The following is a 23,766-nucleotide window of genomic DNA, read 5'->3' as shown; positions in this document are numbered from 1 at the left end:
CTGAACTTTAATGAAAAAGGAAGGTATTACTATCTCACACAGCTAGGAATTAATATGCTTTCCTTTACAGAGCAAAAAGACACTTTTGAAATGACATTGACTTAGACAATGAGGCTGACGTAAATGTAAATGTGGGTGTACTTGTAAAGCGCACTGTGACTCCAAGGAGTATCCTGGCGCTGAAGACCGCTGGAGAACCCGTCCTGGTTTTCCCTGTGAGATGGTCCCTTTCTGGGTATCTCCAAGGTGAAACCAGGCTTCTGTGTGGGGCCGTTGTAGAGATGAGGCAAGCTTAATGCCCAGAGTTGCCGAGTGTGTTCTCTGGTTAGAGTAGGCACCGAGGTGAGAATTATCGAGTCCGTTTGACCCTGGTCCACGACCCTGCCGCATCGGGAATTGAACCCTGGTCCCGGGCCGTTCTCTGCTTACGGGTCTGCCGCCTCTAACCAGTGAGCCACACCACTCCATGTGAAGACAAAGTGTAAATTGGGATTTAAAAAAAACATAAAACACACACTTAGAAATATTAGAAACGTACAGTAGGTTGGTCATAAAATACTGTGAAAGTTGGACATCTTGATGTGTTTAAAGGCAAGCCTCAAACCGTCCAAGAGAGTTGCAAACCTAAGTCACGATCATGAAATGTTTAATCCTTTTGACTCTTGCTGAAGAATACTTATGGAGAAAAAAAGCTCTGAGGTTTCAAAAAATAAGAGTGCCTTACTTTCTGCTTTATAACATGTGCACCATTTCTAAACACTGTAAATAGAAGGTGCCACTACTATATAATTTAATACTACACAAATAACTGAACTCTAAGGGTGGAAAGTCGAATCAACTTCTCCAGTATTTTAACTTGAAGACAGTGATTAACTATTCTCATTGTAATTGTGTGGGGCATGTGTAAACCCACTGAGCAATCAGGACAAATTATCATCAAAGTGAAAGTAGATCAATCACAGCTGAGGAATATGAAATAAAAGGAATGGTTGCTTTTCTAGCAACTTAAAAAAATATTAGTAAAGGTCTTTTCAAAATTTCATAGGCTAACAATGTTATGTCAAAAGAATACTGTTAGCGGTAAGCATGTAGAAAGGGGACAAAAGTGCACTGGAGCAGGAAACACTTGAAAAATCAAACAGCAGAAGTGAGGGCCTGAACTGGAAAAGGCTATCCTGAAACTTTTAAATTCTATAGTTTGTAGCTTACAAGTCCTAAAATGAGAGCAGCCAAAGGAAACTGAAAATCTGAATGTGATTCTGTGGAAAAACAGAAAATTGTTTAGAAATGTCGTTTAGTGCAGAAACTAAAACTGAAATTAGAGAAGCTATGTGAGGATAAAGTTCCTGAATACTGTTAGTGCCAAGCACCTACTCTGGTACTGTCAATACATGAACATCCAATGCATAGGGCGAAAAGGAAACATGGATGAAACACTAATGCCAATTGATTATTTACAATAGAGTAGTGTAATAGTTTAGTACCCATCAAAAGTTTATAATGCTCTGGACTCACAGTTATCTATCTATTCACAGACAGAAAAACAACTAGTGAAGTGGACTAGTGAAGAAAGTTAAGTATATGTACTGCTATTTTTAAGTACTACCATTCAAGTTTTATTACAGATTACATGGACAAGGAGTTTCGAAAGATTTGAGGTATATTAAACTGATGGATTGCATTCTGTGGACTCATTTTTAAGGGGGCACATTATCAATAAACTTCAAGATGTTAATGTCCCTCCAGAAGGAATGAGCTCGTCTGTCCATCGAGGAGATTCTGAAGTTATGGTTACTTGATCTGCAACAGAAGCAATGTCTAACAGCTAAGAGTGCATTAAAATATTAGAATCCCTTACACATTTAAAATAAATGAAAGAACACAAGACTAAGCCATGCTGAATAAGGTCCTCAAAAATTCGTAACTGTAGAAAGGAGTATCTCATCTTACATTTATGAAACATGCTTAATTGCTAAAACAGAAAATAGAAATGATTTCAAGGGCATAGTCACAAAGTCTTGCACAGTGGTGTTGAGTTGGTAAATGAGTTGAAAAATTGTGGAATCAAACATAACAAAACAAAGTTCTTACACAAACGTTCAGGAAATATATGATATTGAAGTCCAAAATCATGAGGTAGCCTTGATAATAGGACACACTAATTTAGTGTTATCTTACAATTCCAAAGTTTGTGTCCCCATCCTCCATCAGCTGTGTAAAAGACAGATAATAAATTGTTGGTAAATCATCTCAACTGTAGTAAACCATGCACCCCACATCGAAAATTTAAGACAAACCTCACAAATGTTAGAAATGTAAAATGTTGATCTTTTTAAAACATTCACCTTTCCTCTTTGTATAATTTGAATTCCTTATACTCCTTTTGCAGTTTGTCTTTTTTTCGTGATCCACTGGATTCTCTGGAACCCTTTGAGTTGCTTCTATCTTTGCTTCTATGTTTCCGGCGGCGCTCTACTTCCTGCCGCTTATCAGTGGTGATGCCCTTTAATTTCTTATCACTCTATTACAAATGTGGAGAAAACAGCCCAACAGGTTAGAAACCGGGGTTGTAAAAACTTATATGAGTGCACCCAATCTGCAACCTCAATTTTCTATGCATAGTCTGCTTAAACAAACATAACAAAAATGTGAAACATTCAAATGAGCACAGTGCAAAACAGGCTGTCACGAGAGGCTGACAATGCCTCCACAACTGAATATTCCCTTATATTATCCTAGGTGTGCAACAGAACAGTATATCCTCCTTCGAGTAACAGTAAACAGCCAACATAGTACACAATTGGACAATTATAGTAAACAGTACACAATGGTAGTAGATTGTTATATTGAGGTCACTTATTTAGGTGCATTAAAAAAATATTTGGACGTTAACTTTTATTCTCTATGTTGTGTTCCAATAAACTAATACAAGTATTTATTTTAAAAACATACCTTGGATGCTTGATCTTTAAAAACCTTTTCTTCACCTGCTAGTCGGGTGTGCTTTTTAAGGATGCTTGGGGAGATGTCAATCCTTCTGAAATACACAACATACAAATATATTGGTTAATCCACACAAGATACAAAATGAAATTGTGAAATATAGCCTCTCAATTCAAACGCCGCTCTAATTTACAATGTTAACTCCCGAAAAGGGCTTATTACTGTGAAATAAGAAAGGGCAAAAATGGGGTGAGGTTTTCAAGTATTGCCTCGTTCATCATTAAAACAACATCCACAACAAACTTAATAAATATGCCTCGGTCTAGTTTATTATGAAGATGACTGATAATAAAAGTGAGCAATACAATGCCTTGTTTGGGAACTAAGGACGTCTTACGTTCTGTCAATGAGCTGAACTGACTGTATTTTGTGAGCTATGGTATGAGTTGGATTTTACACCAAGAAAGGTGTGATGACAGTAAATATATGTCCTTGCGGAGTCCAGCCCAGGGCTGTAGTCGGACCTGCTTGGAATGGGCAGGTTCCCCTGACAGTCATGCATGATGTTCCCTGCCATTAGAATAAGAGCAGGTGATGGTGGATGTCCAAATGGAGAGCAGCACAGTAGCTCATCGGGAACCGCGAGAAGAGCAACTCAACAATACAAGATGACAGCCGTAATGTGATCAAATGTACTTTTCCAGTGAAGGACCTCACTACGGGCAGAAGAGAGTGCCAATGGCCACGATGGGCTGCCCATTCATTGTTAACAACAGAGGGAGGGGTCGCCAGCTACAAAACATGCCCTCAAGGAGCCAGAACTCTGGTGCAGTACAGTGCTTAAAAGCGGGATCTCAACACCTCTAAGAGATGGCGTCACTGGCACAACCAGAAGCTGGGAGCATGTGGTGAAACTGGCAGGCTCTCCTAGTTGGTGATTGCGGGGCCAGTGGTACCGCATGAGCTGCCAATATCCCAGAGCTTGAGTGAGAAAACTGTCTGGAAATCAAGCAGTAGCAGTGGGAAGGGTCAGAGGTAACAAGGGGCCTGCTCCCCTGGGGAAAGGAGCGCTGCAGCCTTTCTGATGGCTACTGCTTACCATCCTTGTGGCATTAGATGCACCTGCTGAGACAGAGGGAGCAGGAGAGGCTGATGGATAGATCCCAACTGAAAAATAAAAATTGAGGCGTCCCCTGGACTACCAGAACAGCTGCGGCGAGAGTTGGGCTGAGGGGTTTGGGCCCAGATGAAAGCCTACGTCATATAAAAAGACTTGTCCTGCCTTAACCTGATTAACGGAGGTGTCTCCCAGCTTGGGGGGCGTCCTTCAGAGAACTGGGCTGACCCACAGAAGCACTGGTGTGGGAGCTGCGAGCATTTTGTCCTTGTAAACAAAACATTGCAATAAAGCTTGTTACTTAGTTTCTTTCATCAACGATATTATATATTTCATCAACAATATTATATATTTCATATTGATCTGGTGTATATCCCATTACATCCATGCATGTAAATCGGTCTCAGCGTGTCTCCCGATGCATTTTGGGCAACATAGTGCCCTTCGTCAGTGAAAATCTCTGAAGATTAAAGATAACATGAGTATAACCCCTCATAAGGTGCGAAGGCTAACAGATGATGCAACGTGTTAATGAAAACTTGAACAAAGTGGTGCAAAGAATGAAATCAGCGAAGTAGTGCACATCCTCCATTTGCTAAATAATACATGCTACCGTAAATCTCCAACGTGATGAAAAAATTGCCTGTGAGAGCATTCGTGACTAAAGGTTTGAAACGGACCTAATGCACGAGTTCAGACGCCATTCGTGATCCATCATGCACCGGCGGCTGAGTTCGTCCGCCCTGGCGTTCAGAGAACCCGCCAGGTGTTGAACCACCAGAGTCACGCCCTGATGTTCCAACCATTGCCAGAGGCTCAGAGCCTCCTGGCAGAGGGTCCACGACCCCACCCGCCCTGTTTGTTGCAGTACCACATGGCGGTGGTGTTGTCCGTGAACACTTGCACTACACTCCCCCGGACAGAGGGGAGGAATGCATTCAGTGCTAGACAAAACGCCCGCATCTCCAAAAGGTTGATATGGAGCCAGGACTCCGCCGGAGACCAGAGGCCTCTGATCTCCGCCTCTTCCATGTGGCCTCCCCAGCCCTGGAGGGATGCTTCCGTCACAACTACGTGCTCCGGTTGGGGAAGAGAGAGGGATCTGCCGCTGACCCAATCGCGGCCCGTGACCCACCACTGCAGCTGTCTCGCAGTGCCCTCCGAGATCAGAACATGGTCGGACAGGTTGCCCTGATGCTGGGCCCTCTGAAACTTCGGGTCCCATTGCAGAGCCTGCATCCGCCACCGAGCGTGATGCACCAGAGCCATCAAACCCCAGAAGCCGCAGCGTCAACCTGACCGAAACTCGGGATAAAGGCTGGAAGATTGGAATCAGAGCCTGTATATCCCGAACCCGCTGCTCGGGTAGGTAAACCCTGCCCCCCACTGGCATCACATGGGCCGAGAAGCACGGACTAGGAGGGTTTAGAGGCGGATGCTGCGGGGGAAGGTGTGGACTGGCCTCGCCGTTGTCCCCGACCGCCTCCACGGCGATTTCCAGGGCCGCCACCGCGCTGGATGTTAGTCTGCGGCATGTGGCTGGCGGCACGTGTGGGGGCGCCCCTTCCTTGGCCACGAAAGGAGCGAAAGGCACCTGTTTGCTGGCGCGGGCCGAGAGGCTCAAGGACTTGGCCGTAGCCCTGGAGTCCATAAAGCGCTGAAGCGCGTGGTCTGCCTTGTCGCCAAAAAGGCGACGGCCATCAAACGGCATGTCCATCAGAGTGTTTTGGACATCTGCCGAGAAGTTGGCGGACCTCAACCAGGCGTGGCGTCTAACCGCCACCGTCGTTACCATCGCTCTAACTAGTGAGTCGGTGGTATCCAGCCCACACCGGATGGAGTATTTTGGTGCACCCCGACCTTCCACAAGGGCTTGGCCGAGTTTGGCCCGTACCTCCAACAGACACTCTGGCAGCACTTCCGCAACCGTCTCCCACAGAGAGTGGGTGTAGCGGCCCAAGAGGCATGCGGTGTTGGAAGACCGCAGTCCCAGACTAAGGGAGGAGAAGATCTTTTTCCTGTACTGCTCGTACCTCTTGGATTCCCTGTCCGGCGGAGCCGACGGGAATGCAGTCTGGGAATTGGAGGCCTGGATGACCAGACTCTTGGGGGTGGGGTGGGTGGACAGAAAACATGGGTCGCCCGGGGCCGGGCGGTGGCGTCTGGCCACGTTCCTATCTACGGGCGAACCCCCTGGCCTGGACCAAGTGCCCAAAAGAACGTCGGTCAAGGCCTCATTAAAAGGCAGCAGAGGCTCGGCCGAGCTTCACTGCGGTTTAAGGACCTCAGTGAGGAGGTTAGTCCTCACGGCCGTGACAGGAAGCTCAAGGCCCAAGGCCTTGGCAGCCCTCATCAACACCACACTATAGGTTGCCCCCTCCTCCAAAGCCACGGTAGGAGGGGAGACAAAACCAGTGTCTGGAGAGGTGTCCAGGCCACTGGCCTCCCCAAGGTCTCCTGCCCAGTACTCTCGAGACTGACACTCCTTGGTCAGAGGGTCCTCAGACCCCTCCCAATCCTCCTCATCACCCATCTCCTGATACACAGGGTTTTCAATCAATGGGGCCTGTTTGTAGAAGTGAAAATCTCCAAACGGCGTCGAAAGCAGCGCCCACCGGCGCCGTTCCGGAACAGGAGCAAAGGAGGCATCTGGGGCGGCGCCGCCCGTGGACGGCGCCGGAGGTGACACCAGACGGACAGACGCCGGGGGGGGTCATAAGGTCCACCGGTGACGATCCAGAACCCGAAGAAGGTCCAGTGGGGTCCCGCGACACCGGGCCCGGAGGCGCCGGGACCGCTTGACCTTGCGGTGCCGGACCCGAAGGCGGTGTCGGGACCGCGCGGCGCTGCGGCGCCGGGCCCTGCGGCGTCGGGGCCGAAGCACCCGAAGGCGTCGGGACCGAAGCACCTGACCCGCTAGGGGCCCAGACGGGTCCGCTGGGCCCGAAGGCGCCGCGGAGCCCGTCGGAGGAGAAAGGGACCTCATGGCCATGAGGAAGCGCTCTATCTCCTCCGGTGTCGCGTCTCGCCCAGGGACCGGAGGGTGTGGGGCGGGTCGCGACGCCCGCGACTCCAAAGGAGCCGCGTGGGCGGTGTCACCCGAACCCCCGGACCTCATCGCGCGAACGTGGGGGGGGGGGGGGGGGGGGGGGGGGGGGGGGGGGGGGGGGGCGGGGGTAGGAGTCAGAAGAGCAATGGCGCCTTTTCGACTTCTTGTGCTTCTTACCTGACGACGACTTCGACCCGGAGGAGTGGTGCCGACTCCCGGAGCTGTGGTGGCTCTGTCCCTGAGACCTGTCCCTCGACCTCCCGCGGGACCGCGACCGCACGCGGCGCAGGGTCGACTGCCGGAGTTAGAGTCGCCTGCGGGACCGCTCCCGCCTGGCTTTCGAAGAGAGGGCCCGGCAGTCGGAGCAGGCCTGGTCATCGTGGTCAATGCCTAGACAAGTTAGGCACAGGTGGTGAGGATCCGTGACCGACATCGCGCGGTCGCAATCCTCGCAGTGCTTGAAACAAGGCATCCCTACGGCACCGATCGGAGTCGCAAGACTTCGAGACATGATCAAAAAAGATCCCAAAAAGTTAGTCAAAAATTGACTAGGGTTACTGCTTTTTCCAGATCTGCGCTGGCTGGCGCGGAAAAAAGAAGAGCTGACGTCAGCACGCGCAGGCGGCGTCTAAGTACTCAGACGATGTCATCACGGAGCCTAAGACGCCGACGGACGCGGAGCCTCAGACGACGCCTACCGACACGCAAGGGTACTGCTACGCAAATGTTTCCGGGTCCAGTCTGACGCCTGGGGATATTCTAAGGTAAGGAATCTACCACTAACGTGTCTCTTTCAGATATCAACGTTAATCAGTGTGATGTGTATGAAATGACGAAAGGTGAAAAAGCAGGGTGATAAATTATGTGAATGCCCTGGTGAACAAACGTACGGCACAAGTGTAAGAAAGTGACTCTGTATATACTGCACCAAAGTAAGGTACAGTGTGCACAGAGTCCACATTCCTCAGAGGTTTGGCAGAGGTTAAAGTTAGATATAACCTTACTCTCTAAAGTGGTAGCTTGGTCGAGCAGTAAGGCAGTATCAGAGGACAGTGTAAAGCATGTGTTGTACAAACTCAGTCAGCAAATGGTCTCACACACTCAAGAACTGAACTCTAGGCCATTTGATTGGTACATAAAAATATATTGTTTTACTTTAGAACCATAAGTAGGTATAAAAATACTTTTTCAGAATGAGATGTTGCAGTTGAATACTTTCAATAAGCAAAAGACTTAATATCCAGCAGAAAACATAATCCTGCAAGGAATAATGAAAAAGCATTGCCAGCACATAGGCTGCATTGTAGAAACATTGGTGTAGAAAGCTGAAAAGCTAACCCACAAACACTCAGATAAACTGGCACCGTGCCTTTAAGGCAGCCATGACCCCAAGCTTCCCATCATGCCTCAGGGGTGACAGTTAGGTCCGTTTTTTCCAGCTCCTTCTGTCAGGACCCTGGTTACTTCAGCTCTACATTTTTCTGATTTGTCAGAAAATACTTCTATTTTTGTGTCAAAATCCTTTTACTTCGATGTCTTTTTGGTGTTGGAGTATATTTCTACTGTTTTGTTTTAGAGAGTTGAGCATTGTTTTTTAGTCAGAAATTCCATCTTTTTGACCCTTGCCTTTCCTGTGGCAAGAAGAAGGCTAAAACAGACTCCCATCCGGTCTGTATTCTATGCCTTCCTTCTGAACATAATTCTAAATCCTGCCAGCTGCTGTCCAAGAGAACTCTGAAGAACACGGAAAGGATTCGCCGAGAAAATCTTCTTCTAGAGGCAGGTCTCCGATGAAGATGAGGAAAGAGAGAGCCTCCACTCCATCTAGAAGTAAGATTCCAGTATGCTCTTCATCGGAGTCAGGCTCAGCGCCTCAAATCCCTTCATAGGCAACGAAAACGTAGATGAGAAGACCATCGACAGCTGGCTCGCCGTTGTGAGAACACAGGTCGTCGTCAAAGAAAACAGGTACGTCGACCCTCCGCAGTCATTAACCCGGCGACGATCGGTGTCGAGGAGACGCTCTCTGTTGGTGTGGGCTCGCCCAGCGTCGAGAGGCAGATCTCCATTGTCGCCGTTTATGTGGCGTTAGACGTCGAGACAGGCTCCGCCGTTGCAGAGTCACCAGCGATCGGCATCAAAGCAAACATCTCCGTCGACTTCAACCAGGAGGCGTTAGACGTCGAAGGGAGGCATCTGTGACTATAGTCTGAGTGGGAATGTCTTGATGAAATGGAACTCCTTTCAGCAGGTGTGACCTTTTCATCCATCTTCTGATGGAGTCCTTGGCAGATTGAGGAAGAGTCACACAGTCCTCCCAGCGACCTGAAACTTGCATCCGCTGGTCTTCCAGAGACTGCTGCAGAGGACGCATATTCAATCTCACATTGGGAACGATGAACATGCAAGAGGCCATGGAGCCCAACAGTGACGAGACATGTCTGATTGTGAGATAACTTGCACGGAGGAGATCGCGCCCTTTGATCTTGATCGATGAAAATCTCTCCTCCGAAGGACACGCGCTTGCCTTCACGGTATCCAGAGAGTCGCCCAGGTAATGGATTCTCTGGGTCGGGTTGATAACAGACTTTTTGAAGTAGACCTGAAGCCCAAACGTGTGCAACAGCTGCAGACAGTAAGTAGTGATGGGGTGGCACTCTTCAGGAGCCAATCGTCCACATAGGGGTAAATGAAGATCTTGCGCTTTCGTAGAAAAGCTGCCACCCCCGCCATACACTTGGAGAACTTTCGGGGAGCTGACTTGAGCCCGAACTGAAGGACTCTAAATTGAAAGTGTTGACGGCCTACTTGGAAACGGAGAGATTTGCAATGCCTCCTGGACACCTGAATATGGAAGTAGGCATCTTGCAAGTCTATAGCACACATCCAGTCTCCCTGATGTAGAAGTGGAAAATCTGGATTAGGGCCAGCATTCGACATTTCTCCTTGCGGATGAACCTGTTTAAGAGCCATAGGTCGAGAATCGGTCTGTATTCTCTTGCCGGGCCCCTTTTTCAACCAGGAAGTAACTGGAATAAATTCCTTCACCTTGCTGGTGTTTCGGAACCTTCTCTGTGGCGTTTTTTTGTAGTAGACTGTCCACCTCTTGCTTCAACAGTAGGAGGTGATGATTGGATTTGCTTTGAGGAGGAATTGATGGAGGTGGGGCTTTGAACTTCAGCAGGTATCCATTTTGAACAATACTCAGCACCCATTTGTGGTTTGTTATGGAATTCCACTCGTCCAGATAAAAAAGAATGCTGCCTATTGTTTCCTCTGCATCTGCCAGGTCGTCGCTGCTGGAACGGAGACCTCTGCTGTTCCTGATTTTGAGACTACCACTGAGGGGTTTGAAGCATCTGTTGGGAGGAGCGCTTGTCATAGGGGCGGAAGCATTTTCTGAATTCCTTCAGTTTCTGGAGACCAACCGCCTTCACGGTATCCAACTCAGTCTTCATCTTGGCCATCTCATCATACGCATGAGCACCGCATAATGAGGAAACATTAAACGAAATGTTGACAATGCCCTGTTGAGCATCCGGCTTCAGGCCTTTGAGGCGTAGCCAAACCGAACGCCTGGAACAGATTCCGTGGCCGGCCAGATCAGATGCATATGCAGCCGCGCTAATCACCAGGTTAGCTACCAAGCCACCTTCGTGCAGTATCTCCTGAAAGTCCTGCTGATCTTCTTTCAGGAGTTTTTCTGTGAACCTGGTAAGGGAGTCCCAGAGAGATCTATCATACCTCCCTAACAGAGATGAGGTACTGGTTACTTTCATCACTGAGGCTGATGTATTACACATCCTCTTCCCTCGGAAGTACATATTCTTGTTGTCTGTTTTTTAGGAGGACATGAAGAAGAAGATGTAGCAGAGTGTGCTTTTCTGGCCGCCGCCACAATAACGGAGTCTGGTGGGTGGGGGTCTGGGTGCAGAAAAAGAGGGTCTTGAGCCAGAGCCTTGTATTTTTTGGCAATACGATATGGCACAGAATCTGGCTGGGGTTAGGAAATTCTGCATGGCAGGCTCTATGAGGCCTGGGACCAGTGGCAGTAGAGGTCTGAAAGATGTTTGATGATGTAGAGTCTAAAAAATAATAGATGTGGAGACCGTAGGAGCTGACATAATAATGCCGAACTTCTTCACCCCCTGGAGAGATCATCATTTAAAGTCCCTATGTCATCAATCGGGGAAACTCTGGAAGGTGGATTTGTCGACAAAATAGGAGAGTAATTTCTGATAAACGATCTGGTGGAGGTCAACCACGTTGGAGATCTTGGTCTCCTCCTCCTGGGAGAGGAAGTGTGATGTGAACGAGTAGGCGCACGAGATTTTGTATGGCGGGTGACAGGAAATCTTGATCTTCTTGGGTTTCATTTTGGAGAAACCCTCAAAGTAGTCAGAGGACTTCTGGTAACTCGAGCTGGCGAGTAGGTGCCAGAATAGTCTGAACCAGGACTCCCATGATCCACCCCTCCCCCCCTTTACAGAATGTCCAGTCCCTTCTAACCATCTAGGTGAAAGGTTAAAAGGATGTGATTTCTTTGGTGGCACCGGAGAGCCATACAGTGAAAGTTGGACGATGCTAAGGCCCGGGGACGATGAAGTCAACCGTCATGACCTCGGTGTCGATCTCTTCCCCCCTCTGCAACCTCCTCAGAAACTGCCACAGGATCTTTGTCCCTCGACGTCGACTGATGTCTGGACGACACAGTCGGCGCAGACTTAGACGTCTACTACCTTGGCGGCGAGATGCTGGATGATTCTCGTCTCACCGATAGACGTAGATTACCCTGGGCGTCGAGCTTGAGATTGATGTCAAACGTCTGGCGCGCTTTCTTTGGCATCGATTTTCCTCGACAGCGAGCGTCTCGACTGCGACCTCGACAGTGGGTAAGCTTGCGTCAGGGTCTTTGCCGGCGAACTCCTTGACGCCGACCTCCTCGAAGGTGGCGGAGTGTTCCTCGCCGTCGACGGATGTTTCGACGTTGACGGGTGTTTAACAGGTCTCTCTGGACCAGTATACTTCTAGCCCGAAGTAAGTCTCGACGTCGACTTGCGTTTGTGGGACAGAGAATGTCGTCATCTCAACGGCGATCTGCCCCTCAACGCTGAAGAGTGTCTCGGATGCTTCTTCGACGGCGATCTCGACGCCGACGGTGAGCAATCAAGAATTGGTATCTTCCTGGACTCTGGAGAAGTAGATCTTCACCGTTTTCGATGTTCCTGAAGAGAAGGGCCTTGGTTACTCCCAGAGCCACTCTTACAATTACTTTTCTCCAGCATTGCACGAATTATAATCCTTTCTCGGTCTCCAAGAGTCTGTTTAGAAATCTGCTGACAATAATTACAAGTGTCAGATTTATAAAGGAAGGTAGACAAACTATGCACACAGAGTGTGGATCAGATTTAGCCATATTTTTTCCACAACATGGACATTTGTGGAACAATGCTGGCATTCTGACAGAAAAAGTATGAGAGAAAAAACAGATTTCTGACTAGAAAAAATCCAAACATTTCGAGCTCAAGCTCCAGGATCCTCCTAGAAGGAGCCGGAAAAAAGAACTGACCTGTCACCTGTGGGGCATGATGGGAGCAGAGGGGCTCCTGGAGGTCTTAATGAAACGGTGTCCAAGTTCTTGAAAGCCTTAAAGGCAAGGTGCCAGTTTTTTACTGTTCTGTGATGTTTATTCACCTATGCAGCCTTTAGGCCAAATGCCTTCTATTACCTTCTTTTCGAAAATAAAGGTTTTATTGTATGACACTATTTCATTGTATGTTTTCTATTACAGTATTTTTGTGTAATACTACTTTTTATGCAAGAAAAACCTATGTATTGTTGGCTTGTGCACTATGGCGATATGTTAGGCTGCATATTTAGGGTTATTATATCAATGGAGCAATAATAGATGGGAGGTGGGAAGGGGCGAGGGAAGGGGGAAAGGGGGAAAGGGGGAAAGGGGGAAAGGGGGAAAGGGGGAAAGGGGGAAAGGGGGAAAGGGGGGGAGAGGGGAGAGGGGAGAGGGGAGAGGGGAGAGGGGAGAGGGGAGAGGGGAGGGGAGGGGAGGGGAGGGGAGGGGAGGGGAGGGGAGGGGATTATTCAGTACTTATGACTATTGATGAGTATCCCCTGGAAGCGAATCTTAGGTATGGTGGCTCTGCTGGGGATTGTGATCTCAGGGCTGGCATCTCATTGGTCGGTATTTGGACCATATAATAATGGTATGGGTTACTAAGTATAATGCATTTGTATGGAATTAGTGCAGTTTTTAGGGCTCGCACATTTCCTATTCCGCAGGAATAGGAAAAGAGCCCTAATGCATCTAAACCATTTCTTAAGGCCAAGGGCTCTCCCCAGCGGATTTTGGGAAGTGCACGCCATGGGCACGAACTTGCCTGAGCCTTCTATCAGCCTGCCAGTTCTCCTCCCCTAATTATTCACTTCACTTATTTGTGACTCTGGCTCTTCAAAGGCTCTGCTCCCCCCCCCCCCCCCCCCCCCCCCGCCTGCACTTCACGGCCCGTGACTCCCCCCTCACCTCTCCCACTCCACTGCTTCAGGCCCCCACCATTTGCTCAGGACATTGCTTGTTTGTTGAAGCAACTTTAAGGCCGTGCAAAAATTCCGATTTTGACCCACCCGAAGAAGCCCTTTTTAAATATGGATAGTAGCTGTAGTATTTGTGAGCATCACGGAATTTCACAAAGGAACATTTTTGAAACTTCACACCCCCCTAGTTTACGACAAGCCACAGCAGTTGCGGGGCAGAGTCAGTCACATCGTGGCTTTTCCTGCCACGTGAGGCTTTGCGACAACCACGAGACTGCATGAATCCATGCAGCCAAGCTGGTAAAAGGGACCTTGAGGAAAATAACCGATAAATTCCTTAAATTACAGATTCTACTTAAACAAAAGCAGTGCAGAGATTGTTAGACTTGCAAGACACTTGGGTGCGCTGAAAAAACGATTTCACGCCTGTGTGTTGAGTGGGGGTGTTCTCTCATTTAAATGGATGTCAAGGACAGCTGTAAGTGGCACTTGTCAGGCGTGCACAGCAGTCAGGCTAGCTGACCTGTGGCCTGTTCAGCTCGACAAAGCATTCAGAGCCACACAGATCCGTCCTCCTGGTGACAAAAGAGCAGACTAGAATGCAGAGTGCATTGACATGGCTCGTTCAGGCAAGTGCTGCTTGAAAACACCCTCTCGTTTCGACGCCTTTTACCAACATAATGGGTGCAATTGAGCAAGAACAGGCTCAATAGATTTGCCTCTATTTGACCCAGCATCTTGTTTCACTGCAAACGTCCTGCCAGCCCCCCAACAAACTGCAGTGAATAACAACAAGAAGCGTTTAGAGGACGGAAATGGACGACGCGGAAAAGTGACTAGCATGAACACGATTTACTTTAGCAGCATAAGCACACAATAGCGTGGAAGGGAATGCTGCTAACGCTGCCCTCGGTCACCAGTAAGCTTGTGGAATGCATGCTAACAATAAGCAACAAACAAACATCCTACACATACCTCCCACTCTAAGACCGGCACTTACCTCGCACGCCGCTGATCAGCACACAAACTGTCAGGATAAACATGAACAATCTATCCCAGGATCATTAGCGCTCGTTCCACTGCCCATCATGGACCTGGCATAAAAGGCAACATTTTCCTGATACAGCGCCAAACTCTCCAAGCACAAGAGAAAATATGCTCAAATAGCACACTCAGGATTTTCTGGAAGACTAACCAGCCAACGAGGAAGTAGGTAGGAAAATTTGAGCCCTACGACATTAAATAATAATATGACATAAATAACAGAGCAACATGAGTCATCCCAAATTTTCCTATGAATGCTAGAGAAAAGTGTTCACCTTAGGAACATTTGCAAATAATTGTTCATAATAATGCATTGTATAGCATAGTCTAAAGGAATTTGGTCAAAATGTAAATGTATTCACTTTCTTCCATTCTCTTTCTCTTTTGATTCTTTCATTTAATCCTTTTTTCATTGTGTCCTTTCGATCTATATTTCTTCTCTGCTTTCTATTCTCTCTTTTCTCCTTTCATTCCTCTTTCCGTCTTCTTTCTGTCTGTCCATCCATCCTTCTTTCGTTCCATCTCTCATTCTTTAGATCTCGCCTGTCAATGCGCTTGTTTTGTTTACGTTGGGTGCGGTGTTAATTAATGTTCATGTTTTGTTTACTCTGCTTTCCATTACAGCCAGTGGTCACACAGCCTTTCGTACAAATTATATAAATCATAATATAGTAGGCAGAGATGCCCAGCAGCATAGTCAGACTTGTTTTTTTCAAGTTGTCCCCTTAATTTAAGTGTAAGGCTTGCAAATTAAAATAAAAACATAGATAAGAACAGAAAGACACGCCCCTTTCACGTGCCCCTGGTTGTAAAAGGAAGTGACACGCAGGTTGAAAGCCTACAGCACGTGTTGTGCACATGAAAGTGACAATGCAGAAACAATGCGGCTGGCTGCTCTGGAGTCTGCAGAGATCTTATCGGCTCTATAACAGACTCCACCACAAATGAGCCCCAAACACTGTCGATCACACAAAGTGGCCATATGTTAAAGTGATGCTGACACTAATAGATGTTTTCCACTTTGAATTCTCACAACTCTGCCCAGAAGAAAAGCGTTTTCCTTTCAAACTGATTTGCCCGATGCTGTTCTATTCACTTTAATCCTGAATGTGAATTCCTGCTTGCATACAATAATATTGTATTTGTGCACACATCACTCTAGGACACCACCACATCACTAGGGGGCACCACCACATCACTCGGGGGCACCACCACATCACTCGGGGGCACCACCACATCACTCGGGGGCACCACTCGGGGGCACCACCACATCACTCTGGGGCACCACCACATCACTCGGGGCACCACTCTGGGGCACCACCACATCACTCGGGGACACCTCCACATCACTCGGGGACACCTCCACATCACTCTGGGACACCTCCACATCACTCTGGGACACCTCCACATCACTCTGGGACACCTCCACATCACTCTGGGACACCTCCACATCACTCTGGGACACCTCCACATCACTCTGGGACACCTCCACATCACTCTGGGACACCTCCACATCACTCTGGGACACCACCACATCACTCTGGGACACCACCACATCACTCTGGGACACCACCACATCACTCTAATACACCACCACATCACTCTGGGACACCACCACATCACTCTGGGACACCACCACATCACTCTGGGACACCACCACATCACTTAGCCCAACCACATCATCACTCAGCTCCACAACAGCACTGTCCTTGCTTGCTACCAACAAGCATTGCCATAGCCAATAGGACTCGCATTAGGAAAGTGTAAGCTATTGGCTTTGTGAATAACGATGCTATTAATTTATATATTTTCAAAGCCAACACATACTAAAAAAAATGTGTCATTTACAATACCAATAGCTCACACTTTCCTAATGCGAGACCTATTGCATTGCAAATGCTTGTTTCTTTATACTGCTATTTATTTTCTATACCGTGAGACTCTTACCATGATGACAGGGAAGATACAAGCACATGCATCTATGAAAGATCCAATACTGGAGAACTACAGCTTCAGCCAACTCTCTGAATCCTGTGATGACAGTATCCATGGTCGAATCTATAATCTCACTAGATGCTTTTTCCTTCATGGAAGATCTTTTTTGCCTCCTCTTTAGCATCCTTAGGAAGTTGATTGATGTAGAGGGCAATGTCTTACCACATATTGGGGTCATAGTGGCCCAAGATCGCCATTGAAAAACTATGATGGATGTAATACTGTGCAGTCACGAATAAAGAGTTAAAAAAAAAAATAGTGGCCCAAGATCGCCAGAGATTTTGCAACTCTCCCTGTCAGCGCCGACATGGCCAAAATCCGCTTGCCAATGGAATCTAGGCACCTTTTATCTTTATCCGGAGGAGCAGAAAGAGAGGTGGCGAAGGATTTTTCGAGAGGCTGCTGGCTTATGGTGCCCCGTGAGACACACTGGTACATTATTTGTAGTTTCGTATTTCTTGTCAAGGCGTGGAAATGAACTCCGGTATAGAAGTGGGGTTTTCATGCCTTCTTCCCAGATGTAGTCTATTATGGGTATTGCCTTGACAGATTTGCGTAACAGTTCCTTAAAATCATATAGGAATAAGACGGTTTAGAAGGCATTGGTAAACTAATCTCTTTTCTGCACGCAATAGATTATGGAATCCTCCTATATCCTCTGGAGGGGAATCTACCGGAGGTGGTGTTGGTAATGCAGGGAGAGACTTCATAAATTTGTCCCATTCTGTGGCAGTATCACAAAGCTCTCCTTTCTCCCTCTCTTCATCTAAAGTGATTGCATCTTGGAGTGGAAATGACTGCAGAGTATTCCGGACTGAAAGCACTGTTCGAGTAGTTGTTTGTACTGGTGATCCCACTGGTGAAGATGGAAGTTTGGCAGTAGACACTGAAGGTGGATAACATCGGCGGTAAACCTCCAAAATGAATTGGAGATCTAAAAGTAAGGCTGATGGTATTGTCATCATTTCTTGTTAATACTGCTGGCATGGCTCAGGCTGGCCATAATAAACCTGGCCATGGTATTCCTGTTCATCTTCTTTGTCATCATCAGGTTGACATTTAACATGCAAATCAGACGGACTATAAGCATCCCGAAAAAGATCTTCCTCTTCGGACTCTTCTGCTCCCAGGAGATGAGTGGGCAGAAGAGGCATGATTTTTGTGGGGTAAGTAGGTTATGGGGAAATCACAGTAGTTTTTTATTGCTTATCTTGCTTTTCTGTGGGTGCAGCACTTTGTTAATGGTGAAAGGCTAGTCAACGATGACGATTGGCCGTTGACAGTGATTTTGGCGGTGACTGAGTCTTTGACGGCTGGGTTACGCAGACGGTTGTGTCGCCGATAGAGGTTAACTTGACGACGACATCTTTGCCTCTGGAGATACTATCATCTTCGTAGACTACATTATCTTTATTGTCGACTGGGTTTTCGTTCTCCATCAACGACGTTGCGCTTGGCAAGCGTGGTTCCCCCATCAACGACAGCTTCACCCACGAAAGCTTCGTAGACAACGGACTTAGACGGCGAGTGCTTCGGCGAAGAGTCCACTGGCTATGATGAAGACCGTGGAATAGTCAACAAAAACGGAGCCTAACTCGACGACGATGGAGATGTCGTCAATAGAGAGCAGTAGAGAAGGTAGTTGGCGTCCCAGAAATGCAGCCTTTCGTCGTCGACTGTGCTGGCAAACCTTTTTTCGTCTGCAGAGAGTAGTCTGAAGAAGGTTTTTTAATGTCATTTTGAGCTCTTGCGGTGGTATCACAGGCTTAGAAACAGTCTTAGCCGGCTGTTCTTTTTTGAAAGACCCTTTTTGCGCTCTGAAGGAGTCATGAGAGGACTTTTTGGCTCCTTAGTTAAGTGTGACGGATCCCTTTCCCTTTTGAGAGCAATTTTTCAAGAAGTAGACTGCTCACTTTCAGAGTCCGACACAGATCCAGACCTGGTTTTCATTTTTTGGAGCCAGATGAGAAGATGGCCTTCACAGTACCTGAGAGTCTTAATAGAAAACGTGTGACATTTTCCAGTCTGACGCTTTGTGGGACAGGTACAAGCAATAAATGCCCTCTTTGTGAGGCTCTTCTATATAGAACCTCTTCTTCATGAAGAGAGCCTTTTTAGCCTAGTCTGACATAGCTTAGTCAAAATTGGTGTAAAATAAACAGATATAAAGGGATATTCTAGATCTAGATATATATCTGAAGAGTTAAGTCCAGAAATCTTCTGGCAGAATTTGCACATCTGAAAAGCTGAGCAGAGCTCAGAGGAGACTCCCTACCACAACGTGCAGTAGAAAATCGGAGGTACTGGGCTTCTCTCAGGAGTGTTCCAGAGGGTAATTAATGCTGATTGGTTAAGACCTAACTTTGGTCTCTTCTTTTAATAATGACTGTGATAGGTTACTAACCTAAGAGGCCTAGGCCTTTTCTCTATACCTATCATGGTACTACTATGTCAAAGTTACCGGGGACTCCCATCATGATGACGGGGAAGGACTCAAACATGTGGAATCTATGAAACTTCAAATACTGGAATAAATATGTATTTGTTCCCTTCTGTGATGAGCCGCTTCTACAGCAAGGTACTTGGTGAAAACCCTTGGGAGCCGTAGTAACCCCGAAGGGTAGCACTTTGAACTACTAGTGTTGTCCGTTGAGTTGAAAGCGTGGAGAATGGTGGTGTTCTGTATGAATAGGAATATGGAAGTATGCATCCTTGAGGTCTAATGTGGTCATGAAACCTCAATGCTATAGCAGCGGTATGACCTCTTGCTGTGCGACCATATGAAAGTGTTCAGATGAGATGTAACTGTTGAGTGGACTAAGATCCAGGATAGGCCTTAAGGTATTGTCCTTTTTGGGAATGAGAAAGGGAGAGGGATTGAGGGAGGTGTAGGCGGTCACTGTTTTGGAAGGGTGGGAGTTTTGGTAGTGGTTGTACAGCCTCTGCCACTATAATTTGTTTCATAGAAAGATCCCATGGTAAATTCACTCTGATGGGAGCCCTTTTGTTCATGACCAGTGCCGCAGTGAGTGGAGGAAACCCCTATGGCTGAAGCCCTGTATGACCCTACGAAAAGAACCAGAGTGTTGAAACGTTTATAGGGCACCCATTGCTTTAACAATTTCAATTTTTGTTGTGTTGTTTTTTAAACTTTTCTGGCATTTTATCCACCAGTAGGACAAAAATATTTTGTCTAGCAAATGGTACATTGACCAGGTGGTGTTGTACATCCGGTATGAAATCGGATACTCAGCCCTGCGTGGCTTCTGATAAGGACACTGGGGTTAACCTCGCAGGCACTTGTGTCTGCAAAGGCACATTGTATAGTGGCATTAGATATAGCACTACCTTCTTCCATTAATTGTGCACCCCGCTGTAGGTATTGATCAGAGAGGTATTGCAGTAATTCTTGCACTTCATCCCATGTGGCATGATTGTAATCTGGAGAGTAGCCCCACAGAATTTGCAATAAGCATGTGGTGGGCTGCTTGTGCTCCAAAGCGCTTATCAGCAGCATCATATTTCCTACTTTGTCTGTAGGAGACTTGTGAATTTGTTCTTTTCCTAGCAGCGTGTACCAATGAAGAATCTGGTGTGATTTGGTCCTTAATATAGTCAGGGCTCAATAGGTATGCTTCACATTTCCTTTCAATTCTAGGGGTGATTACATTCGATTTAACTGGCTGCTCATATGTAGTGGGAGAAAGACAGAATACCTTTAAGCATAGGGAGCGACAGATGTTTTTGTGATCTATTAAGCGTCTCAATCAGGAAATCATCATCATCTAGTGGGATAGTATGCAGGTTGCATTGTAGTATCATCATCTAGTGGGATAGTATGCAGGTTGCATTGTAGTATGCAGAAGCCTGTGGACGTTATCCTCTAGAATGGAGGAAAACACATTTTGGAGGGCACTGAAAAGAACCAATAACCCCAGCTCACGTTGTTCGGATAGAAATCTGTGGCTTGGAGAACAAAAATGAGAGCAGGAAAGGCCTTGGTGAGGATTTAAGCTTCGATCCCGGAGCTGCGATATCCATGTCCAAACGGGGAGGGGGCAGCCGGGCTGAAGAGCCGTCTAACACAGGAACCAAGCAACATGCGCAATGGAAATTGGAAGGGGAGTCACTATATTCCGTGACTCAAAGACTTCTTCAAAGAAAACCAACTAGTAATTGTCCGAGTCCAACACTAGATGGCAGGATAATGCTAAGCATATGTATCTAAATCCAACATATGCTACGAATAAGTATCTTTTGTAAAAAGTACTTACCTGATCGAATTGATTCTGTGGGCAAAAAATATATATATTTATGTGTTATTTTTATAAATTGGTGTGGATCGTCTTCTTGGGTCGTGTGTATCATTTATTGACTATTGTGTATATTTGAAGATGTCTAACACTCCTCTCAGATAAGCCTAAGGCTGTTCGAACATACTACCCTCTAGAAGAGCACCTTCAAATTGCTAGAGCAAGCCCCTGTCCACTAGTAAGGGAACACCTGGACTCTTTGCACAATATAGCTCTTTTTAGTAGATCATATAAGGAGCCAGCCTCCTACAGTATGTTTTTTCAGATTGTTTTTCCAGACTAAACATCAGGCAAGTAGAGTTACCATCCAAGCTGGGAAGTAAGGAGAACAGAATGACATAATACAACATGCATTCCCAAGTACTGAGCTCATAAACTTTAACACTCTTTAAGTAAAAGTACTGATTACAAATGACTCTGCAATGAGACCAAGCACTGAATGTAATGTTGTTCATCAGTGGTGATAACTAGAAAGAAAACAATATAGGAAAGAGGCAAACAGTATAATAAGAAACAGACAAAAATCAACTATAAAAACATTCAAAATATACTCATTATATGGTATACCTCTAACTCCAGGATGCATATAGGTCCTAAAACAAGGTTCTTAGATCACACTAAAAATAGAACTATTGTCCTACAACATACCTGTGTATTTCAGGGCTCTTTTGCTGAGCGGTTTGCACTTCAACAGCTTTCTGATAGCCCCCAAATCTTTCATGAAGACTCATTCCAGAAGATCTGAAGTAATGCTCTGTTGGTTGAGGGGAGAAAGATGCATTGTTGTGCTGAGTACATAAAGATGTAGAGTTCTCAAAGGTGGCCAATTCAGTAAAAAAAGAGAAAAAGAAAGCATGCATTAAAGAAACTTAGCAAGACGTAGTATTAGAAGTCCTCAAGTCTACTATTTTCTGCTTTTCATACATATATTCCGAAGTATTGGCAAAGTCAACAGGTCTTGCTTTTGAGACCTTTGGCTCTGTGAATTCCTTTAGCTCATGCCATACAACATTGGCATAAATGCCTATGCTGCATAACATGAACAAAATGAGAAAAGAAAAAGGGTAGATGGTGGCCACGTCCTCTTGCAGGCGCATGCATGCATCTTGATGCATGCGCCTTAGAGATTCAGATGGATCGGTAAATGAAAAAAATTAAAAAGAAAAATTAAGAAGTGTGAAAGCACTTCTATTTATTAAGCAGAAGGCTGGCAGCAATAACTGCCTGACTTCTCCCCCCCCCCCCTCCCACAAACAATATCAGGAGGTGAGGTTAAAATGAAGGAGTGAGTTGGATAGTGCGAGAAAGGGAAAATAAGCACACAAGAGAGGGAGAAACAAGATGGGCAGGGGAAGACGCACAAGGATGAGTACAACAAGGAAAAAAAGCAAACAGGCAAGAGGAACCTGGAGCAGGGAGGTAGGGAAACACACAGACACAAGAGAGATGAACACAGAACTCTGGCAGTAAGAAGCACACAAGGGAGAGCTGGAAAACACATACACTCCCATGGAGTGCTAAAACTTTAAAAAGTAGTTCCCTACAAGTTAGAAATCGAACGACACAGGCAAAGAGGCCTCGGTCCAAGGGACAAATACAATGGACAAGATAAGCCTTTGAAAAAAGAAGCAAGCAAATGTGAATGAGAATAAAGCAGACCAATGGTAAGCAGGGGGTGGGCTAGAAGCCCACTACAAGTTCTTCGTAAGTGACAACAGATCGTTTACTGTCGGGAAGGCTTGACCTGACAATTACTAAGCAGGCATAAGCTTCAGTTTCCACAACTATCAGAAATTAAGCACATTTTAAAAAAAACTTGCAACACAAAAATAGGCATTTCCCTTAGAGAGAGGTTATGTACCAGTTTCCTATTTGTTCAATATACCAATTTACATTCTTAAGAAGTGTCATGTCAAGTAATGTGAATTAACATTATTAACAAATCACCTTTAAAGCAAAACCAGTTAGTGTTAGCACCATGAGAAATTCTGTCCACACAGTCAGCTCTAATTGAATCGCACAAGATGCAGCAAGGAATCCCGAATTCTAATCCTAGCTTCCTAATTTGAATAAACAGCATGAACCTATTTAAACCACTTTACTCCACTAGGCCTCATTTTTAGTGATAGCGGAATCCACAACCAACTTTAAGGAATTCAGATTAGAATGTATGCTAAAAAAATCACGTGTATGGTTTCAAAATATTGCAGCTCCACATACATCTGAGTAAAAGGTATGTAAATATTGCAAATAAGCTGTGTTCTCAGAGAACTTGAGGTGGGAACAGTACATGTGTAAAAGCTATTACTTCTAAAATGTGTTAATGCAGAAATATAATGTAATGTATTGAAGTGAAATAGGTGTACATGAAATAGTCTATTTTAAATCTGAAAAAAATCTTTATCCTATTTTTGGATGACAAATCTTTTGATGGCTCTTTGGTTGACGCAAGATTCATGACCCAGCTTTCCCTATGAAAATGCTGACTTGTCCACCTCTAGCACATTTCCTCCTATTGGGCATTCTTCATCAACCCTAATTCTTAAAGTCCTAAGCCGACCACATTGTCCAGATAAATAAGCATTAAAATGAGACTTCACTGCCACAAACCAAACAGTGTAAAGTATTAGTTGCCTGCAAGGGATTTATTCTGAAATATATATATATTTTTTGAAGCCTTTATTAAGTGCCAAAGCAGTAGAAACAGTACACAGCTTTTCACCTACAACCTGGGACGTCAGGCCGGCAGCCATGAA

General features: G+C 46.1%; 1 protein-coding gene across 7 annotated transcripts in view; it reads right to left on the bottom strand.

Annotated features, from left to right (window-relative positions):
* The window catches only part of BCLAF1 (BCL2 associated transcription factor 1), a 406,790-nt gene that overhangs the window by 152,650 nt on the left and 230,374 nt on the right, over window positions 1–23,766 (bottom strand). For all 7 annotated transcript variants that reach the window (XM_086927408.1, XM_086927409.1, XM_086927410.1 and 4 more), the window contains exons 6-8: window positions 21,659–21,764; window positions 2,953–3,037; window positions 2,346–2,521 (exon numbers count right to left, since the gene is read on the bottom strand). In XM_086927408.1, the coding sequence (XP_086783534.1) occupies window positions 2,346–2,521; window positions 2,953–3,037; window positions 21,659–21,764 (367 nt within the window). The remainder of the gene's footprint in view (window positions 1–2,345; window positions 2,522–2,952; window positions 3,038–21,658; window positions 21,765–23,766) is intronic.

This window comes from Lissotriton vulgaris, chromosome 6 (assembly GCF_964263255.1).
Source record: "Lissotriton vulgaris chromosome 6, aLisVul1.2, whole genome shotgun sequence".
In the NCBI taxonomy this organism is placed as follows: domain Eukaryota; kingdom Metazoa; phylum Chordata; class Amphibia; order Caudata; family Salamandridae; genus Lissotriton; species Lissotriton vulgaris.
The sequence above is the reverse complement of the archived record's forward strand: the minus strand, read 5'-3'. Positions and strand labels throughout refer to the sequence as shown.